The sequence below is a fragment of the Monopterus albus genome, unplaced genomic scaffold (assembly GCF_001952655.1).
Source record: "Monopterus albus unplaced genomic scaffold, M_albus_1.0 scaffold5.1, whole genome shotgun sequence".
NCBI classification, from domain to species: Eukaryota; Metazoa; Chordata; class Actinopteri; order Synbranchiformes; family Synbranchidae; genus Monopterus; species Monopterus albus.
In genome coordinates, this window is record NW_018127885.1 from 184,859 (window position 1) to 197,041 (window position 12,183).

A 12,183-nucleotide genomic window follows, 5' to 3' on the forward strand; every position below is an offset into this window, starting at 1 on the left:
TGAGTCATTTATTATCACTGCTGTAAAATGACGTAATTTGGGGTTATTTCTGACACTAAACAGAGAATTATACTGTTCATATTGCTTTGCTTTTCTGTGGGTTAGAAGTACACATTTAAAATGCCTTCCTGTTTTTGTCATATTAAAATTCAAAAGCTTTGAGAGCAAAACTGTTCTTTTGTATTATTATAACTTACTGTTTGTGCTTATCCACAGTTTGAGTCAGTGGAAGTAACAGCGCAGACATCCTCTCAAACTGTTCAGACTGTGGATTGAGGTTTCAGTTCAGTAATGTTAGATTCAAATCAGGATTAATCATTGAATTGTTTGCAATTTATATTTTACCAATGGCCAGTTAAATATGCTCCAGTTAATAAATTGTTATGCTATTATTACAAGCAGATTTAACTTTTTGTTCCTTTTCATTTTAACTCTTCTAGAAATCACATACTGTGAACATTTATAACCAAGAACAGTGTCACACATAAGACAGATATAACTGCACATCCACAGAAAAACAAGTTGCTGTCTCAGCGATTGTCAGACTGTAGAGGGCGTCAGCGCTCTATCTGGCTGTGAGAGATTTTCCAGGACAAAAACCTACACCGGCAAGTCTGAGAAGCTTCGGTTCTTCAGCATTGTGTCCACAGGGTTAATACCTGTTTGAGAAATGCTTTCTGTAAAACACAGTGTATGTGCAAATTATTTGTGGTGGAATAACAGTGTTTGTCTTCACCTGTAGTAGTTGGGTTTGAAGGGCCCGTGTTTGCTCACGCCCAGGTATAAGGCCTGATCATTGGCCAGCTCTGTGAGGTGAGCCTCAAATGTCAGCAGGTGAAGACTGGCCACATATTCATCTGAAATTATACACATACATGGTCCTTTTGAATTTGCTTTTGGACTGTACTAATAAAGAATGCAATAAAGATAACATTTGTTTCAGGGTATCTAAGCTAAAGACTTGCCCATCTTCTTCGGCAGCAGGTATATGTCCTGTTTGTATCGTCCCTCTGGAGCACTATAGAGCTCTATGAGAGCCAATGCCTGACATACAACAGTGAGAGGTTTGATTAACACGACTACAAGTGACTGCACCAATTTAACATCTGACAGAGCTACTGATTCTTCCTCTGTGATACATTTAGAAAAAGAACCAAACTGATTCCCACAGTATTTTGTAAAATAAATGTCTTGGTTAACAAAAAAATAAATAAAAAATTTAGACCTGAGTTGCAGCAGTGATGGAGAGGACAAATGAGGGCACTGCAGAGCAGCTCAGATTCAGCAAATGACCCTGAAAGAAAAGTCACAAACTTTCAAACACTGGCGTGGCATACAATAATGTGACAGCAGCCGCTGAGCACCATACAGACTTCTGCTAATAATTGTGTTCAGATAATCAGCTCCTGCTGACCACAGATAAGAGGTATAGATAATGGATGGATGGATATTTTATATCAAGTGAGTAATGTGTTTGGTAAATAGCTATGTAATAAACAAGATACTGTGCACAAAGTCTCTCATCAGAGTGGAATGATCAGTTCCGAACCTCCTTTGGGACTATAGTTTACATTAAATGTGTTTCTGTACATTATCTCTTCGTAGTGTTGTATAATAATAACTACTAACGGCATCATCACCTCAGCCAGCAGCACAATTCTCTTGCCATTAGGCCAGATAACCTGATCCACCTGAGGCTTCACATGCTCCCACCTCAGCTCTGCAGTCTGCAGACTCTCCTGAGAAACAAGAGTTTGTATTTTAGCCACACAAGCATATAAGTCTGCAGGTTTATGCATATGTTAAAAAGGCATAAACACACACACATTCTATTTTTTACCAAGTCTAACTCATTGTTGGAGTGTCCCATGTTGCAGACTATGCAGCCGTTTTTCATTCTGTCCAGATGTTCCCTTCTCACCACATTTTTACTGCCTGCGGATAAATTAAAATGAAATAAGACCCGATTAAAATAAGCAGTTGTATTGTGTGATCCGTATTCTTACTCAGCGTGTTCATTTTTACAGCAGTTACCAGTGCAGGTGATGACCAGGTCTACCTGTCTGACCACTTCACTCAGTTTAACCACCCTGAAGCCATCCATGCTGGGAGGAGAAGGGCATGAGAGAATGGGGTTAACATTTTTACCTTGCTGGATGTTTGGCTACAATGTACCTTTGGGAGGAAGGAAACACATTTCACATGTGTGCTGATAAAAGCTTCCTCCATTCATACCAGGCCTGAAGTGCACAAATGGGATCCACTTCTGTGACATATACAACAGCACACAATGCTTTGAGGGCAGCAGAGCAACCTTTGCCAACCTACAAGGAGAAAGAAAAGAGGGTTGGTAACTTTACTTAACCATAATAATTCTTACATTCTCTGTGTTGCACTTGCTTTTCCACTGACCTCACCATATCCACATACCACCACTTGTTTTCCTCCAAACATGATGTCAGTGGTTCTCTTTAACCTGAAAGAAGAGGTCAACAGTCAGGCTCTGTAAGGCACCAGCACATTTACCTGTTTACTGTTACAACATGAGTCATTACCCATCCAGTATGGACTCCTTGCAGCAGTAAAGGTTGTCGAATTTCTGCTTGGTCACAGAGTCATTAACATTCATTACTGGGACACACAGACTGCCTGCCTTTGACAGCTGGTACAGTCTGAAAGACACAGCCAGAGACATACGTGTAAGCCTCAGAGTGATTTTGTGAACTTGTGTGAATATATATATAGCTTTGTGTGGAACTAACCGATAGACGCCTGTAACACTTTCTTCCACGATGCCTTTGACCTTCTTGAACAGACTCGGGTACTTCTTATAGATCCGATGGGTCAGACTGCCTCCGTCATCCAGAATCTGACAAGAGTGGAAAAGCAAAATAAACTGTCCATCATCACAGCCTTTTTAGCTGTGAGTGTAAAATACACACTAAAATACATACAAATTAAAGGCATAGCTCACCCACCATAATCATTTATATTTGAAATGGATAGAGAGTTAATAGTCTCAGATGTTGGTAGTTTCAAAAGGCCCATAAAACAGGATTAACAAAAGGTTACATTAAAAATCAACAGTATCTATTTTTAAAAGCGGTTCCTTTAAAAACCACAGATGTCAGAGAACTACAGAGTACAACTACTCACTGTGTTCACCTTTCTACCCTGATATCACAGGATTTTGGTGGGGGGTGGGTTATGGTTAGCTTTATTGTCAACATTGTGGAAATTTGTCTTCAGCTTCAAGTAACTGTACTTTCATTGCTCCCCATGTTCTGAGAAGCTGTGTGGACAGGGGTGTAATTGTTTGATGTACATTTCTGTACCATGTTGGGCTGCCAGGTGTCAGCACACACACAATGGTCAATACACCACCAGAAGTCGTCCTGTGATTCTCCTCTCCACGCATACACGGAGGTGCCTAAGAGGAAGTGATTTATAAAGAGCATGCTTTGATCAAAAGAGAAGGTATAGAGGGACAACTATGGTGACCCTGGTGGAGGAGCAGCTGGTACAGACAGTCGTACCTCCTTCAGCCAAAGCAGCAGCCACAGCGTTCTGAGTAGAGAACATGTTACAGGCTGCCCATCGACACTGAGCCCCCAGCTCAGACAAAGTCTCAATCAAGACCTGCAAGAAAAAACACAGTCAGCAAGATGTTGGATCTTTGTGTATGTATGTACATGTGTGTGTGTTGAACTGACCGCTGTCTGTGCAGTGATGTGTGTGCAGCCCACCACTTTAGCTCCAGCCAGAGGTTTCTCACCCCCAGCTCTTTTCCTCAGCACCATCAGTGCTGACATTTCTAAATATCACACACAGTGCCCGAGTCACATTAAACACAAGCACAGAGTGCATGCGTGGACACATATTTTACATTTGTGGTTTTATATTCTCATTCCATCCTCTCTTCGTGTGTGTTCCCTTTCTTCTATTGAGATGTCACATAATGTAAGAAATAATAAACTATTTGTTAGAACACTCTTTGACTTTACCTTGCTGTGCGGCTTCAATTGCTCTGCGTCCAAAATCAGCTTGTTTGATATTTTTGATGCAAAAGTCCGAAAGGCCCGTGGAGGTCTTCTGAAGTTTGTCTCTGGGAGAGACCTCATCCTCAGAGCTGTCACTGCACACTGCAACACAGAAATCAGACACTGTGTATAAAAATCGTTTGTCTAAAACTATGGTTTTTCAGGCTGTTGTTTCTGACACAGCTGGGGGACACTTTTCTCTGAGCCTTTAAAATCCTTTAAAATCAACAGTGATCGACATGTTTGAAAAAGGCTCACAGAACAGATTAGGACCAAAATAAAGAGACTTAATTCTTCTGAAAACCTTTCCTTTAAATTTAGGTTTAACAGTAGGAGGACACACCAAGGCTAACCCTCAGGGCCTGTGGTTCTCATGCTGCTGGGATCAGAACCAGCGCAGTTTATATATCAGTCATGTGATTAGTGTATGTATGTGTGTGTTCATGTTTGCATACCTGAACTATAGCTATCTGTAGATGACTGTGAGATAGACTGAGACAGAGGGCGACAACTAGTCTTGATGGGATGCTTGCTGAATTCTTGCCTCTGGTCACTGAGCTGAATTTGCTGTGGAATCAAAAAGAGACAGGATCAAAATAAACAGGATTAGAAAGAGTATATAAATTGTTACTCCACTGCAGGTCACATTCACGGAGTCAAATCATCTTCATGCTTGAAACATACAGATAATAGAAACATTTGCACAGAAGCACCATACTTCACAGCAGATTTTCTTGTAAACTACCATCTTTCTTCTCACCGGCACTGTCACAAATGTTCTTCTCGTCCCTGTGTCTGTTATTGTCTCACCATCCAGTGTGGCTGTCTGAGGACTGAGCTGCTGCCACACGGGTCCCACTTGGCCATGCCCACTCCCTTGCTGTACGAGTCTGAGCTCTCTGCCTAGCTCCCTAATGAGGCGATAAACTGAGGTACACAATTCTGAGTCAGTCCATCATAATGATTTCTAACAGCCTCTCCTGGTATCTCCTCCGTGCTCTTGAGACTGTGCTGGGAGACAGCAAACCTTCTTGCAACTGCATGTATGGATGAGCCATCTTGGAGTGACTGGACTACCTGTCCAACCTGATTGGGCTGCAGGTACTGCATTAGTGACAAGGGTACTAGCAAAGCACAAAACCTGAGAAGAATCGGTCAGCAATGATAAGGAGGGAGAGCATTTGTCTGTGGCCGCCACATGCAAAACCAGGCCCTTTGGGGATTGTCTAGCTTCGACCTCTCCATTGCACCTGTTGTCACTTTCATTTGCACCAAAGCTGTTGAAACTGATTCACAATCACCTGTGCTTCCTAAATAGACAGAATGATATCCCTGAAGTTTAACTGACTTGGTGTTGTACTGACGATCAAGTGGTCCCTTTAACTTTTTGAGCAGTTTATAATGTCATGATCTACACTGGCAGGACAGATCAGTCAAAGCCATGAACTGTAGCAATGTTACTGCTCACCACATCAGTCCTCAGAGATTCACTAAGCAGCTCTCCTGCCTTCAGCTGGGCTCTGTTCCGACCAGGACGTGTCCACCTGCTCTCTGCCGCTTTTAGCATGTGCAGCAGTTTTGGGCTGCATTTTATTGCGTGACCTTTGGTGCTTTCCTTTGTGGTAGCAGAGGTATCCTTGTCTGTGTCTTCATTCAGCCCGGCTTTGTCCTCCACATTTGGCTCAGGATAATCATCAGGCAGTGACAGGTCCTCCCAGGAGGCTCCTATCTGCTCCTTTTCCTCTGCCATGACTCCACTGGCTGCCAGTAATGATGTGAATTAGACTTCTATGATCTGACAGCTGAGCCATACCCTGCCCGCATACATCACATTTCCTTCCGCAAGGTGTGTATTTTCTCTAAACTGCAGCAATTTTTTGTTGTTTTGACAAAATACAAAGTAGATCATTAGTCCTGGATGTTGTGTACAGGGTCAACACTAATATGAGCACTGCTTTTTGAAGCAGAGAGAAATGTAAGCAGGAAATGTAGGAAATAACCCAGTGCTGCAAAAACACCATGGGGGTAGATGTCAGTGTGTGCCCTAGAGTCTTTTGTACTAGATGTTGTCCTTTTTATATAAAAAAAAATACTCATACTCAAGACCTCAGGCATTTAGACTTGCAGAGATGTTACTTATTCTTGTCTTTCATAACACTGGCTCAAATTGCAATGAGCACAAAGACATGAGTACAATGTGAACCGAGGTTGACATTATAAACAAACAGGCAAGGTGATATATTTAGTACATTAAACTCCACCAGCAACAGTAGAGGCCCCCATGATGACCAATCGCATCCTAATGTCAGGTTCAAAGACAAGTCATCAAACAAAATGGCTGATCCAAGTATCCAAAATTTAAAATATGAAAGAATTTCTCCTGCTGACAAAGGAAGGGTTGCATTTGATTGCGTGGGGTTGTTACACTGTTTGGGGTGGTTGCCTCATGGGTCTGGTTGCAAGACATCGCTGTAGCCAAAGCCCTCCTGAAGTTAGTCCACCAAAGAGAGCATATCAGTGGTTCAAATATTTCTTCTACCATCTGACTACTTCTGCAGTCAAATTCAGCCTGGTGCACTCCTCAGTCACCTGACAGTTTGCAAGAACTAGTTAACACCTCTTTGAACTCTGCTCTGAAATAAATGTGTTTAATTAGCTGACCCTAAATTACAACCTGCCAAATACCAAAGACAACATCAACCAGTTTTCTACTCAAACATGGGTGACAGAGGTAGGCTCCTTCAGTCCCGTCTCACCCAGCAGGATGTACAGTGTGATAGCACTCAGTTTCCACTGACAATGACTGGGCAGCTGTCACCAGAGATTTGTCTCCATGTGTACTCGGAGTGCTCAGCAGCATGGCTGCTCCCTTTGGCCACAAGGGGGCTCACATACAGTCAAACAGCCTTTCCAGCTTTCACAATAGTAAATAATCATTTAAAATATTCCTATATCCAAATTATGATATGGATTTAATCAAAATCCATTCCTTAGTTTTTGAGTTATGTTGTAAACAAACAAACCAGCAAACCAACATAGCCCCTGACCTTGGCAGAGATTTTAAAAACCTCCCTGTTGGGTACTTTGCAGCCTAACTCAAAAGAAATGAATGGATTTGGGGGAAATATTTCAGAGGAGGGGTATGGCTCAGGGAACAATCCATTACATTTTGGTGTTTATCCGGATCATCATCTGGAGCCAGGAATCTTTTAGATGATTCTTCACCATGATGAGATGGGGCGAGACTCAGCGGGGTGTCAACACATTTGGATCTCCAAAAGTTACTGAGCTAGACCCTGAAGAAAACTACCATTAGTGAAATGTTGTGTTTCTTGAATAACTTTCAAACTAACCAATGTGATTCCAAATGTTAGGGGTAGGTTTTCATGGTCAAGTAGAATATTGTTTTTACTTGGAATGGCATTTTGGAGGAACTGAGCTGCCTTTGCATTCTCTACATGCTGTCTAGTTTTATTTGGTTTGCTGGATTGTTGTGTTGTGATTGTATTTATTCAGTTGTGCAGCTTGCAGTAGGAAGAGGTAGTTCTCTTATACAGTTTCTACTACTTAATGTATCAATAGGAGGCATGGTTTTATTCAACTAGGGGGAGTAACAGTTCCACAGGTGTCCCAACTGAGGAGCTTTCCAGCTGAGCTAGAGAAACGTCTTGTCCTTTCTTTCCTCAGGATGACAACTGTGACAACTTCAGTTTGATTCCGTCTGTTCTGTCTGACGGGAGTCCACCAGGAGGAGCAGTGGGAGGGAGAGTAACACTGTATCCAGTCCTCTGCCAGGTTTTTCTCTGGTCCTCATTCCAATTCAGTGCAGGAATTTAAGACTCTAGTGTTAAATTGGAAGTGATATGAAATGGCCCTGTTAATGGCCAGTGAAATGTTCACTTGGACCCTGTAAACAAAATGCAAGGAAATATATGTTAAACAGCAGTTGCTCAGTCAGGGATTTTGAGGTAATATATCAGCACAACAATTCAGGGATGTACTCAGGGCTTCATCATGTAGAGTCAGAGGAGTAATAATCTTTGTTTGGATTTTGTTGAACATGTTGTAGTCTTAGAGTCCTGAGCTTGAAGACATTTGTTATCCAATCTTTATTATAAACTGTAGTAACAAACTATAGCCTTGTACTCCTTTAACCTGACATGCCGTTTGACTTCCTGCTGCAGGCCTTCACATTATTCTATATGGTGCAGTGTGAAATTCCTCCCATCAGACATCAACACAGCAGGAAATGGGACGTCCAGCTAAAGTCTGATGTCATAGTGGAGCCACTGAATCAGGTTGTGTGCTTTTTTTTTGTACTAACCCGTTTCATTCTGAACATACGTGAGAGATATTATGACAAAGAAAGGTGACACTAAATTAAATGTCCTGTCATCTATTTTATTTACAGAAAACAGGTACTAATATTGAAGAAAGAGGACAATAGACAAATATCACATTTGAGCTCATTTTACAATAACATGGGCTAATATGGCTACAGACACACACACACATTCTTTCACACACATTCACATCAGTTTACAGCTGCTAATACTCAGCTCAGGGTTTAATTAATTCAGTTCTGTGTTGAATTGAATTTAACTCGGAACTGAATGAAATGATTGAGTTTTTTGTCTGCTTCATACTACAATAGCAGCCATAAGACTTTATGCAATAACATGTCCATAATACAATGTGTTTTTCTGCATGTTAGTTTCGTCCTCTTATACTGGAATAATACTCGTATACTAAAAATGTCTTTTTTGGTCACAGAATCATCACAGAACCACAATTATACTCCTGGGGTAGGTTGCATATTAAACAACACGCTGCACAAGGGGGACATCCTACCAATTAACAGTCAGTCAAATATACTTTTTCACACTCAGCTGCTTTCCCACCAAAATGCAAAATACAATTTCATATATTTTAAAAAATCATAAAAAAATTGAGTATGAAGAAGTTTGACCATTGCAAAAAAATGTGCACAATAAGAGCACGTCTAGTCTATGTTTCACTCCAGTAGTCGTCGTCTCAGTTTACAAGATTTATCACAGTATTTTGACTCCATCACAAGCATCAGTTAGCATTCTCACCCCCACCGTGCTGCACGTATTTTTTTATACTGGCACAGAAGCAGGTGCTTGATTGTGTTTTTGAAAGTGGTGTTGCAAAGGGCGTAGCAGGCTGGGTTGATGGTGCTGTTGATGTAGCAGAGCCAGTAGCCAATGGTCCAGAGTGAGTTTGGGATGCAGGTGGAACAGAAGGTGTTGATCAGGACTATCACGTTGTACGGCGTCCATGTGGCGACAAAAGCAACCAGAATGGCCATGATTGTACGGGTCACCTTTCTCTCCCTGGAGGAAATGCCCCTCTTTTTCCACTTTGCCACTGCGCTCTGCTTTGTTGCCTGAAAATAGAAGATGGGGGAAATTTTCATTAACTTAAAGTGATGTTTAAAGGGTTTTTTGCCACTTTTTGCACTGGAGCAAGCTGTAAACACAATATTGACATATTATCACCTTATCAGTTTATTGTGGTTAATGTGATTTTTTCCCACTTTAATCAAATTTACCTTAAACAGTGTCCTTGTTGCCAGAAATTGTCTGTCAGCAACTGCATTTTCCAGGAACGGTGGCTGTGTTTGATTAGTCTTATTCCGGACACTCAGTCCTTTATGTGATGCCACAAGGACCACAGCTGTGTCTTTAGACGTTGAAGCATGGATGCTTTCTGCCATCAAGTCCCCCTGGTTGGGATTTTCTTTCGTGCAGCGGCCACTGCCGTTGCGCTTATGCAACACTGCCTTCTCCTTCCCATCTCCAGCCTTTTTCTGCGCTTCTCTTGTTGTGATGCAGTTGCTCTGGCTCTCACATCCCTCCTCCTGGCTATTAGAGAGACCTTCTCCCAGACTGGTACCTGAGGTCTTCCTGCTGTCCCTCCTCATACGGCTGCGACTGGCTTTGGAGATGCGCCAGTAAAGGTGGATCATAATGGCCACTGGCAGGTAGAAAGCTGCTATGGCTGTCCCAAATGTTACCGCTGGGTTTGAGAAGAACTGTATATAGCAAACATCTGGTGGCACAGTTCTCCCACCCACAATGAACTGCCAGAACAAAATGGCAGGAGCCCAAAGAATGAAGGACAAGACCCAAGCTGCAGCAATCATCAGGCCTGCCATCTTGGTGCTTCGGCGTGTTGGGTAAGTGAGTGGTTTTGTGACACAGAAGTAACGGTCAAAACTAATGATGAGCAGGTTCATGACTGAGGCATTGCTGACAACATAATCGACAGCCAGCCACAGGTCGCACACCACTGCTCCCAATGGCCAGTAGCCAATCACAGTATAAACAGTGTAGAGGTTCATGGAACAGATGCCAATAATGAGGTCTGCACATGCCAGGCTGAACAGGAAGTAGTTGTTGACAGTCTGCAGGTTCCTATTTACCTTTAAAGAAACAACATGGAACAGACTGTCAGATGCTAATCTTTTTTGTACGATGTGATGTGTGCTGTTGTTCCTATTAAATTACAGCTCTGCACGAGGTTGCAAATGCTGTTTTCTTATCTCTAAGTCTGGGCATGCTTTTCAAGGTGTCTAGAGATGGCTGGTTGAAGCACCATTAATCATGAACAATCAAAACAAGAAAAGCCAAACCTTTATAGAGAGCATGACCAGGATGTTTCCAGTGACAGTGATCAGACTCAAAGATCCAGTCAGCAGGATGATGAGAGCCTTCTCCACAGGCGTGTACTGACTGAGGTTGGTGTTATTACCACTGGTGATGTTGGTGGTCTGCGATGAATTCAGCATCTCCATTCTCTCTCTTCTTGGCTATCCTTCTCACAAATGCTTTAAACTCGAGTCATTTCTGTTCAAAACCTGTTATGACATAGATTATGAAGAATCAGCTTCTTTACACTTATTTTGCCGCATAGGTGATATACAGACCTTTTATGTTTGTGTGTGTTTATCTGAAATCATGCATAACTCTGAGTGTGTAAACAGCTGGCAGATATTTCTGAGCTTGCAGTTTGGTCCAGATGTGAAGGATGGACAGGTGAGTAAATACAAGCTGCAGCAACTGTGTTTAAAATGTCACAGCACATATTCATATCAGGATTATCACACTGAGCCTGCTTTGGAGTTTACATGTACATGTAAATCTGCACATTAGGTGTTATATTTGTAAATTGAATGTTATAGTAAAATTAATAGTTAGATTTGATTAGACCTAAATGCTATCAGATGCTGATATGAAATTAATTTTTTTAAATCATTTTGCACCTGGCTGATATTCGGTTTGAGTGTTTTTATATTTGTATAAATTAGGGATGTCAACGTTAACGCATTAACATATGATTAATCAAATTTTTTTTAACGCTAATTAATCATTTGATAAGTTTTGACTCCAACTTCTTGCCGCCATCGCAGCGTGGATGGTTATCTATTGTGTGATAAGGCCGGGTAACGTGACAGCAAACGTGTGTTACAACATGATGGCAGAAAACACAACGCCTGGTGTGCTGAATGGCAAGTTTCGTTATAAAAAGCTTCCAGATGGAAATTTGGATAAAACCAAAGTTGTGTGCATTTATTGTAGTGATGAACTGTCCTTTCATCGAAGCACAACAAGTTTGAAGTACCATCTTTGGGCCAAACGTATTGTGACGATCCACGTCAGCCATTGGGGGGTCTGGTGGCAGCTGCATGATGCAGAGGTGCATCATGGGAGTTCTAAATAAATGACAGAGAAAGCAGTGTTGCATTGTGGTAATTGTAAAAGGACACGCCCAGCCGATATCCAGAGTTGTGCGGTGTATGGGGCCTGGAATAATCACTAACCAAGATCAGCATAGGTGCTAGCGCCCTGCTAGCTAGTTTAGCTGTACCAGTGTAGCTAGTCTCTCTCCACCATGCCGGGGGTCATTACATTTGGTGTCAGAAGTGGGATGTGCGGAGTACCAACACCGCTATGGAGAGAGACATAGGTGAGTTAGAGCGAGCAGTACTGGAAAGCAGCCTGCTATTGGAACACCTCCGGGGGCAGTCTGGGCGGAAGAAGATGGCACCATGCAGGCCAGATGGTGCCAGCATCCCTCGATTTCCCAGCCATTCTCTGACTCCCCAGCCCGTTCGACA

The 12,183-nt window shown here is 42.2% G+C and overlaps 2 protein-coding genes across 2 annotated transcripts in view; both read right to left on the reverse strand.

Moving 5' to 3' along the window:
• Positions 1–732: 732 nt before the first annotated feature.
• On the reverse strand, positions 733–5,790 carry LOC109967832 (adenosylhomocysteinase 2-like). The gene is made up of 16 exons (XM_020613687.1): positions 5,509–5,790; positions 4,496–4,607; positions 4,005–4,142; positions 3,714–3,814; positions 3,537–3,639; positions 3,336–3,430; positions 2,763–2,869; positions 2,556–2,672; positions 2,413–2,476; positions 2,236–2,324; positions 2,035–2,105; positions 1,841–1,935; positions 1,641–1,739; positions 1,226–1,294; positions 966–1,044; positions 733–857 (listed from the first exon to the last, which is right to left on the reverse strand). Exons 1-16 carry the CDS (start codon positions 5,788–5,790, stop codon positions 733–735), a joined length of 1,746 nt encoding a protein of 581 aa, XP_020469343.1.
• Positions 5,791–9,020: 3,230 nt separating this feature from the next.
• LOC109967329 (muscarinic acetylcholine receptor M2-like) overlaps positions 9,021–12,183 on the reverse strand; it is a 12,066-nt gene continuing 8,903 nt past the window's right edge. Inside the window, exons 2-4 of the mRNA XM_020612835.1 lie at positions 10,699–10,923; positions 9,616–10,488; positions 9,021–9,450 (exon numbers count right to left, since the gene is read on the reverse strand). Of these exons, the coding sequence (XP_020468491.1) occupies positions 9,133–9,450; positions 9,616–10,488; positions 10,699–10,860 (1,353 nt within the window). The 5' untranslated portion in view covers positions 10,861–10,923 and the 3' untranslated portion in view covers positions 9,021–9,132. The remainder of the gene's footprint in view (positions 9,451–9,615; positions 10,489–10,698; positions 10,924–12,183) is intronic.